The 9,320-nt window shown below is 32.5% G+C and overlaps 2 protein-coding genes across 3 annotated transcripts; both read left to right on the forward strand.

Moving 5' to 3' along the window:
- Positions 1–413: 413 nt before the first annotated feature.
- Positions 414–4,296, forward strand: LOC133790856 (sugar transporter ERD6-like 5). The gene is made up of 18 exons (XM_062228673.1): positions 414–697; positions 819–881; positions 978–1,067; positions 1,162–1,221; positions 1,318–1,383; positions 1,466–1,531; positions 1,633–1,708; positions 2,303–2,367; positions 2,450–2,542; positions 2,666–2,746; positions 2,843–2,927; positions 3,007–3,050; positions 3,143–3,205; positions 3,287–3,346; positions 3,436–3,489; positions 3,591–3,650; positions 3,742–3,856; positions 3,964–4,296. Exons 1-18 carry the CDS (start codon positions 566–568, stop codon positions 4,080–4,082), a joined length of 1,392 nt encoding a protein of 463 aa, XP_062084657.1. The 5' UTR covers positions 414–565; the 3' UTR covers positions 4,083–4,296.
- Positions 4,297–4,445: 149 nt separating this feature from the next.
- Positions 4,446–9,094, forward strand: LOC133790855 (sugar transporter ERD6-like 5). 2 transcript variants are annotated; one of them, XM_062228670.1, is made up of 18 exons: positions 4,446–5,606; positions 5,767–5,829; positions 5,922–6,011; positions 6,122–6,181; positions 6,348–6,413; positions 6,517–6,582; positions 6,668–6,743; positions 6,885–6,949; positions 7,140–7,232; positions 7,379–7,456; positions 7,559–7,643; positions 7,733–7,776; positions 7,882–7,944; positions 8,052–8,111; positions 8,194–8,247; positions 8,330–8,389; positions 8,510–8,624; positions 8,713–9,094. In XM_062228670.1, the coding sequence occupies exons 1-18, from the start codon at positions 5,466–5,468 to the stop codon at positions 8,835–8,837; spliced, it is 1,404 nt and encodes a 467-aa protein (XP_062084654.1). In that variant the 5' UTR covers positions 4,446–5,465; the 3' UTR covers positions 8,838–9,094. The 2 variants fall into 2 exon arrangements, with proteins under 2 accessions (XP_062084654.1, XP_062084656.1); XM_062228672.1 differs by having other exon boundaries at positions 5,554–5,606; positions 5,950–6,011.
- The last annotated feature ends 226 nt before the right edge of the window (positions 9,095–9,320 follow it).

Consider the following 9,320-nt stretch of genomic DNA (forward strand, 5'->3'; position numbering starts at 1 on the left):
GTCTACATTTAATTATCGTTCAAAATTTACATAATAATATAATTCATTCGTTAAATATATATATATATATATATTGAAGCATCAAAATTAATCAAGTGAAAAAAAATTCAGCTCCTAAAGATAAGAACCTGTTTCTGTAGGTTTTAGGTTTGGAAGGAGGCATAATTCAGTTATTTTGTCTCTATTCTCAGAAAGTTAGAGGGGCGTCTCTGTAAAGCACATGAATGAAATCACAATCGAGGGGACCCGTTGAAAAAGAATAAACTTAAATTTTTTTGTTTTGCTCGGAAAAAAATATAACTTTAGACAAATAAGGGCATCTCCAGTAATACAATTTATAAAAATATATCAGTCTTTTTTTTAAAAAAAAAAAAAAAGAAATAAATGGAAGGTAACGTTGCCATGCTCTTAATAATTATAAATCAAAATAAAAAATCTAATTAGAACAAGCAGGTAGCCCAGATGCAAAGCTTGTGCCATGTGTGGATAGGGTCATGATTCCCACTAAATAACATTCAAAAGAGCATGAAGAGTGAATCTTAGGAACACAGAAGAAAAGAAAAACATGGAAGAAGAAAGAGAAGCAGTTAATACGCCATTACTGGAATCTGATCTCTCTTCCTCCTCTTCGGTTACTTTTGTTGTCGTTTTCAGCACTATCGTGGCCAGTTTTAGTTCTTACACTTATGGAAATGCTGTAAGTACTGAGACTGAGTTAACACTACAAACATACTAAACAGAACAATATTAATTTTACTTGTTTATTGAATTTAGAGTATTTTATAGTGTACTTATTTGTATGTGTGATTGATTTACAGGTGGGTTATTCATCTCCTGCAGAGTCTGGAATTTTAAACGAGGTTGGCCTTACCTTGGCTGAGGTGAGTAGTAACAACCATGTTTTATTGTTTCTTAATTACATCATTTAGAATTTTGAATGGTTTAATTTTTTTATTTTTTTTTAACTAAATGTGCAGTATTCAGTTTTTGGCTCAATCCAAAGTATTGGAGCCATGTGTGGAGCACTAGTGAGTGGAAAAATTTCAGATGTTCTTGGTCGAAAAGGCGTAAGTAGTTACTCGATCAAATTTTCAGGCTTGGATTGGTATATTAACACATTTCTAATTCAATAATCTGATATTGAATATGTTGAGATGACAGGCAATGGGAGTTTCAGATCTATTCTGTATCATTGGGTGGCTTGCAATAGCATTTGCAAAGGTGTCTTTTTCTTACTTTTTGCTCATTTCATTTATGTTACTAAGAAAATTAGATTAAAATATTGAAGGCTAATAATGTCAATATGCTTCTTCAAAGAATGCTTTGTGGCTTGATGTTGGAAGATTCTTGGTGGGCTGTGGAATTGGAGTCATTTCCTATGTGGTAAATATTTGAAAGCCTTTCCTCTACTCACACAAAAATCCAATTTATAAGCTTTACTGATCTTAAATATTCTTTGCCACAGGTACCTGTATATATTGCAGAAATCTCCCCCAAAAATGTTAGGGGAACATTTTTGTCAATGAAGCATGTATGGAATAGATGGGAGTGTCAATTGAATACTTCATTATGTTTTTTCCTTATAAGTTTTGGTTACTGTTTCTTTGTGCTTATGTTTGCCCATTTTAACAGATGATGATCAGCTTTGGCAAAGCAGCTTTTTTCCTTATTGGTTCTGCTGTTAATTGGCGCACCTTAGCTTTAATAGGTAACTCTTTCTACAAGTGTATGTGTTGTGAAAACAACCAACACTCTAATCTTTCTGCAATTTAAAGTTAGAAAAACAGCAACAAAATAACAAGAACAATACAGAAATAAAGAGGATTTAAAAGGGAAATAACACCAAACACATAGAGAACACCAGATTTATACTGGTTTAGCAAAGTGAACTTTGCCTACATCCAGTTTGAGCATTATCCTCAACAATCCACTACGAACAAAGCTGTTACAAATCTTCAAATAGTCAGAGATCAAAGCACCACAGTTTATCACGAGTACTCACACCAAACTCACATTCAGTACCCTTGAACCCAAGCCCAAGCCCCAAGTACAACCTCTCTCTTGTGCTCTCAAAAGCTCTCTATTTGATCTCTTTTCTCTCTACTTACAAAAGCTTCGTTAAAAAAAAATGAATGAAAACAGAGCTGGTATTTATATACACAGTCTTGATTTAATCAGCAAGCTGAAATAGACACGTAACAAACCAGCTGTATGTATTCATGTATGTATGAATTTACTTCCTAATCCTAGTATACAGAATAGTTTTAGTACTGAGATACCTTGCATATGAATTTACTTCCAGGAGTTGTTCCCTGCCTTTTACAGTTTCTAGGCTTGTTCTATGTTCCCGAGTCTCCTAGATGGCTGGTGAGCACGCGCACCTCAAATTTTCATTATTTTTTAGTTGCTCCTAACTTACCATTTGTGTAACAAAGTTAGGTTTCTGCAGATGAAAATGGAGCAAGTAAAAAAATTCGAATCTGCTCTATACCGCCTTAGAGGAGAGAATGCTGATATTTCTCTAGAGAAAACAGAAATCAGAGTATTTTTTTTCTTCTTTTTTTGAATTAGATAACTTCATGGCATGTTCACCATGATCTAAACATTGACATAGAAAATTTCCTATTCTGGGAATGGAATGAGAAATGACTTTATTGTTACACAGGAGTATACAGAATATTCTAAAACGATATCTGGAGATGGAATTCTAAGCCTATTCCAGAGGAAATATGCTTATTGTGTCACTGTAAGTCATACAATATAATAATGAGCCAAACCTTAGTTATCCTAAATAGTTTTTTGTAACATGATTAATTCTTTTTTTTATTGGAAACTGGATTAGATCGGATTAGGGCTGCTGTTGTTTCAACAATTTGGAGGGCTTGGTGGGATTGTGTTTTATACAAGTGCAATTCTTCAATCTGCTGGTAAACTTTATCTATATTTTTCATTTTCATTTCTAAGAATAGAAAGATGATTCTTATAAATGAAAGCAATTTATGGCAGGTTTTCCAAGCAAGATTGGGAGTGTACTAGTTGCAACAGCTCAGGTACATTTAGTTACATATACTAATAATAGAATTAGTCCTTTTAAACAATCTATGATGTCTATTGTTCTTAAATTAAATCCATGCTTTCACAGATTATAACTTCAGTACTTGGTGTATGCTTCATAGACAAGTTTGGAAGGATCCCACTTCTCCTGGTTAGGACCAAAAAAAGAAGAAATGTCTTCAATTCCTGATAAGATATGTTTCAATACTAAAATCTTTACTATATTATTCAGATATCTGCAGCTGGGTTATGCTTGGGTTGCTTCCTCACTGGATTGTCATTCTTCTTAAAGGTTATGCTAAAATCAGTTTTGCTTTCCTAATATTTTTGCTATTGTAGAAAATCTTAACTTAAATTTGTATTTATATATGTATTTATTAGGATGTTCACTTTGGAGAGAATGTTAGCCCTGTTTTGGCGCTTCTTGGCTTATTGGTAATTCTTATAATACTTTTTTTATTATTATTGAGAAAGCAATCGTTATGAATGTATTTAGTGTTAATACAGTACTTTTACTTTGGATGTGTGCAAATCAGGTGTACTACGCTTCTTTTGGCGTTGGTATGGAAGGAATGCCATGGATTATAGCGTCAGAGGTAGGTTATATATCATTGACATAATACCATTTGAAAAAAGAGTTTAATCAATCCTCTGATTATTCTGATTAATTGATGTGTTTTTGAACAGGTTTTTCCAATAAACATAAAGGGGTCAGCTGGGAGTCTTATAAATGTGTTATCTTGGTCTAGTAGTTGGCTTGTTTCCTATACTTTCAACTTTATTTTCAAATGGAGTTCAGCAGGTGAGACTGAAACTTCCCTCCCTATTATGTATTTTATATATATATATATGATTAGGAGGTTGTAATGAAATAATAAAGTGGCTTAATTTGTTGTTTGGCTTGGTCAGGTACGTTTTTCATATTTGCAGGGGTTTGTGGTGCCAATGTTGTGTTCATTTGGAAGATGGTTCCCGAGACCAAGGGCCGAACACTAGAAGAATTACATGCATCACTTACTCGCCAATAAGACTCAGAATCCACTCAAAAGAAAATGTCCAGTTTACCATATAAAACACACACACATTATAATAGCAATCGATTGTTCATGTCAATGTCAAAGTTCTCTTCTTTTCCCAATATTTCTTTATAGGGTGTAGAGAAAAACATTTAAAAAAATTTAGCAATTTTTTTTTAATAAATTGAGAACTATTTATAAATAAAGGTTCTCTTCTATTGGATTATACAGTTTCTTCCCGAGTTGAATTTTAGTTTACTTGCTATAAGGCCCTTAAAAATAAAAAAGTTACTTTAAAGTTTAATTTTAAATATTTATATAGATAGATTAATAGGTATTTTTGTTTTTAAAGTATGGTATGGGGGTTAGAGTTTTTTTTCAGTTGTACTTTTATTATTTTCACTTTGTAATACTTATGTCTTGAAAGTTGATTTTGTATTAAGATTTTTAATTTTTTTAAATCGTATCATTTATGTCCTTGTATGTTATTTTATTTCTTTTTTATTTCAAAATACATAAATAAACCTTTAAAAAATTTGGACTTAATATATAACAATACCAAATATGACATTAAAATAAATATATATTTTCATAACATTTTAAACAGGTCAATACCGCTTTTGATTTTTCTCTTTCTCATCTTCTCATTTTTCTAAAATAAGCGTAGACTTGGAAATGTAGCTTTACTTAAGTTTTTCTTAGTTCGAGTTTGCTAGCCGATTAATTTATATTTAAAAATGTATTACTTTTCAATGTATATAAATAATTTTTATATGTATTTTATATTTTTAACATATTATTATTATTTTTTTAATTGAATATAGTTTTTTTATTTCCTTATTAATATGTTTAATATTTAGTTTTTTTTTAAAAAAAAGCCCAACTTAATTTTTTTGCCGAAGACTCTGATTAGTATTTTTTTTGGATACATTAGCATAGCAATTTGAACTCCTTCCCTATCTTTTTATGGAAATATTTTAATGAAATTTATTTAAGCTGACAGAAAAAAGTCTCAATATAAACCTTATACCTATGGAAAGCAAAAATAAGTGGCCTCTAAGAAAATAAATATTAAACCTTTGATGATCACTTAATTACAAGGCCTATACAACGTGGTAATATTAAAAGCTGGGAGGTATAATATAATATATATCAATATAATGAGGAGGGTCAGATACAACATCCTCCCAATAGTATAGTCTTCAATATAATTATAAAATATAGTAATGAAATGATTGTTTTTGATCTTCCAAGATTCGATTAATATTTAATTTGCAGGGTGTCATGGTCTGAAATATGAATAGCCATCGACAACAATAATCAAACTCTAGAGAGTTTTTGCATAACCAGATCCAATCTCTATAGTCCTATTAACTTAATTTCAAAAGAGAAAGCATGAAAGAAAGACTATTGGCAATGCCAGCGGTTGAGGATGATCCTGATGATTGTGGACGAAACGATGGCAACTTTGCCACTCCCGTAGTTGTTCTCAGCACCATGGTCGCCGTCTGTGGTGCTCTTGTCGATGGCTGCACGGTAAACTACCATAACATTTGATATGCTTTTAAGTAACATCTCCTTTGACCAATGTTAATCAAGGTTCAATGATCGATATATATAGTAATATATCATAACACTTGATCCTTAGGACACAAGTTACATAAACAAAGAGTTGTTATTATGACTGGCCTTGCAGGCTGGATATACCTCACCTGCTCAATCTGGAATCATGGAAGACTTGGGGCTCTCTATTGCAGATGTATGTATATCCAATCCATCAATAAGTTCCTTACTTTCTATCAAAACTTCTCCTTTTTATATTGACCATCATCACCTTCCTATAATGTGCAGTACTCAGCTTTTGGTTCAATTGTGACAGTTGGAGGTCTGGTAGGTGGACTAATAAACGGGACATTGGCCGATCTCATAGGACGTAAAGCTGTAATAATTCTCTGAATACTTTTTATTCTAGCTGTTCTCTAGTATAATAACAAAATTTTATTTGAAATAGCTAAGAAAAGTTTGTAGTTTGTAACTATTTTTTGGTGCAGACAATGTGGTTCTCTGAAGTATTAGTCACTGCAGGTTGGCTTTCTATAGCATTTGGAAAGGTATTTCTACTCTTCTTTCTGTGTAACTGATCATTTTGATTCATTTTCATTTTGAATGTGAAGAGGTTATTATTACAACTCAAACTAATTACTTATTGGCAAGTGCCACCACACTACATATATTTAGTACTAAAACGTTAATGAAAATCATCAGTTCTTGTATTAGAATGCTTGGTGGCTGGACCTTGGAAGATTGCTACTTGGCTTTGGAAATGTTGTTAATTTCTACACGGTAAAATCCATGAAGACTAAATGGGGTTATTTTTCTTCAACATATGCTTATATATTCATACATAACAGTCAACTAATAAATAAATGTTAGCTCTGCACTACAGATACCTGTTTACATAGCAGAAATATCCCCAAAAAGTATTCGGGGAAGTCTTGGTTCTACAAACCAGGTACTAAGTTACCTCTTATGATTATGATAATCCCTTGAAAAAGCTCCATATCTTCATTGAAATAATATTTGGTTCAATTGGGCAGTTTATGATTAGTTTTGGGATTTCCTTGATGTACTTCATTGGGAATGCTTTCAGCTGGCGCATCTTGGCTATCATTGGTAAACCATTTTGTTTAGTTTTACTTTTTTCTACACTTGTACTGATTTAAATTAAAAGATTTAAGTTGATATGAATTGAGTTTGTTCTTCCTTTTTTTTTCATAAAATAGTTCTTAGTATGCTAATTGGTTTTGTTTTCAGGTGTCATTCCATCTATATTGCACATTTTAGGATTGTTCTTTGTACCTGAGTCTCCAAGGTGGCTGGTGAGTCCAACAAGATAACAAAGGAAAAGAGAAATAACCTTACATATTTCCTTATGAATTTCAGTTGAAATTTTTAACAGTGTTTTCAGTTTTTTCTCCCCACTGCATTCTTCTTACATATTAAATCATGCATAGACAAGTGAAGAGAAGAGTTTCAAATTTGGTATCTTCAAATGATTGTAATCAACAGGCAAAAGTTGGAAAACACAAAGAGCTTGAAGCTGCATTACAGAGCCTTAGGGGAAAAAATGCTGATATCTCTGAAGAAGCAGCTGAAATTATAGTAAGTTCTCCAGCTTAATATCATTGGGTAACAGTACTTTCAAACAAACTAGTGGGAAGCTGGTTATTATATCTAGTACTAAGCTAAAGCATTGTTTTGGGGACTAAAATATAAATAAGTAACATGGTGCTCCAATGTTGTGGCAGGAATTCACAGCAACTTATCAGCAAGACTCAGAAAGGATTCTAGATTTATTCCATTGGAGATTTGCTCATCCACTCATTGTGAGCAGCTAGCCTTTTAACAATACATGCAATTTTGAATAATACCATTTTAGTATCTTTTCATGAGGTGCCTGGCATTCTCTTCCCACATAACTGGTTTAGGTTGGTGTTGGGCTTGTGGTACTGCAACAATTAGGGGGGAACGGTGCAATTGTTTTATACTCTGGCTCTATTTTCTCGAATGCTGGTACGTACAATCCTTCGAATCAATTGCAAACAATTTAATCAGAAAAGACACATTAAACATCATACAATTTGAATCTCTACCTTCAACAGGCTTTTCAAGTAGTGTAGGAACTATATCAATGGCTATTATCCAGGTACAACATGAGTTTATTCATAATTCCTTCATGAGCATGTAAAACTTTGTAACACACATATCTCAATTCTGAGGTCATGTACATATGACATGAGTTCAATTGCAGTTGCCTGCTGTTGCATTGAGTGTTCTCGTGACTGATAAATGGGGAAGACGACCGCTTCTAATGGTGAAAATAGCATCAAACTTTTTCTTTTTCTTCTTGAATGTTCTAATATACTTACTATTTAGTTGATATCTATAAAATTAATAGTCATGTTTCTTCAATGTATGCAGATTTCTGCAGCTGGAACATGCTTGAGTTCCCTTCTTCTTGCCATGTCATTCTTATTAATGGTCTTTCAAAACACCTTGAACTTGTGGAACATGCTTTATTGACAAATGTTCATTCTCTAATGCTTTAGTTTCTTATGTACAGGACTTCCAGAGCTTGCAGCACATCATTCCTATATTGGCATATATTGCATTACTGGTATAAATTATACACTCATTCATGACATACTGGAAAAGTTATTTGAGAGTTTATGAAAGATTGAGATTGTTATTGCATTCAGGGTTATAGTGTAGCATTTGTAATGGGCATGTCTGGATTACCCTGGGTTATAATGTCAGAGGTAAAGTATCTGTTTTCTCTGATCATTCTTCTTCCTTCAAAATTGAGTAGAAAAAAGCAGGTAGTAATACAAATGAGTAACTTCATTATTGATCATACAAATGAGTTTTTCCATGTTCAGATATTTCCTATGAACGTTAAGGGTTCAGCTGGAAGCCTCATGACATTGACAACTTGCTTATGCTCTTTGATGGTTACTTATGTTTTTAATTTTTCAATGGAGTGGAGCTCCTTAGGTACAGCTACTAAACCAGTCACTCAAGTGTTTCTTTTTCATGTTCTTTCTTCGATACATGTATTAACTTGTATTCTAAGCTACTGCAGGAACCTTTTTCATATTTGGCGCCATATGCGGCTTAACTGTTCTATTCGTTGCAAAGGTTGTACCAGAGACTAAAGGGCGAACTTTAGAAGAGATACAAGCTTCAATCACACACTCTATTCCATAATGCAGAAACATAGAAGTTGTTTCTGGTTTGCATGTTTTATGTGGTTTGACTCTAGTGGGCATACAAAATTGAAGAATTTAAAGGTTTCCAGCTAGAAGAAAAGCCAAATAATCTCATTGGTGATTGGAATAAATGTAAAATAAAGCTGTCATAGACTCATAATTATTTATTCTAGTTGCTGTATTGCGTTGCTGTATTTGCAGTATTGTAACTAGAATATGTTTGATTTATTGTATATCTTTGTCAGTCCTTAAGAAATCTTTTTAACAGGAGGTGCAATTTTATATATGATAATTATGCAAAGATACAACCCATAGAACTCAAATGGAAATAACAAAAAGATGAAGAGAGAAAGAGAGAGACTAGAGTATATTGCAATAGGAGAGAAAAAGTTCTAGGTTACAAAACTAATTAGCCAAGCCTTTTATAAAAGGCAAAAGATACAAAATAGCACTAGTTAATAAAAGACTAAAATACTCTCAA

Source organism: Humulus lupulus, chromosome 7 (assembly GCF_963169125.1).
Source record: "Humulus lupulus chromosome 7, drHumLupu1.1, whole genome shotgun sequence".
Taxonomy (NCBI): domain Eukaryota; kingdom Viridiplantae; phylum Streptophyta; class Magnoliopsida; order Rosales; family Cannabaceae; genus Humulus; species Humulus lupulus.

Coding starts and splice junctions, on each gene's coding strand:
- LOC133790856 (XM_062228673.1), top strand. CDS start 566: ATGGAAGAAGAAAGAGAAGCAGTTAATACGCCATTACTGGAATCTGAT. Junction 1,384..1,465: donor TTGGAGTCATTTCCTATGTG/GTAAATATTTGA, acceptor TCTTTGCCACAG/GTACCTGTATATATTGCAGA. Junction 3,857..3,963: donor TTTCAAATGGAGTTCAGCAG/GTGAGACTGAAA, acceptor TGGCTTGGTCAG/GTACGTTTTTCATATTTGCA.
- LOC133790855 (XM_062228670.1), top strand. CDS start 5,466: ATGAAAGAAAGACTATTGGCAATGCCAGCGGTTGAGGATGATCCTGAT. Junction 7,777..7,881: donor TATCAATGGCTATTATCCAG/GTACAACATGAG, acceptor GTTCAATTGCAG/TTGCCTGCTGTTGCATTGAG. Junction 8,625..8,712: donor AATGGAGTGGAGCTCCTTAG/GTACAGCTACTA, acceptor AAGCTACTGCAG/GAACCTTTTTCATATTTGGC.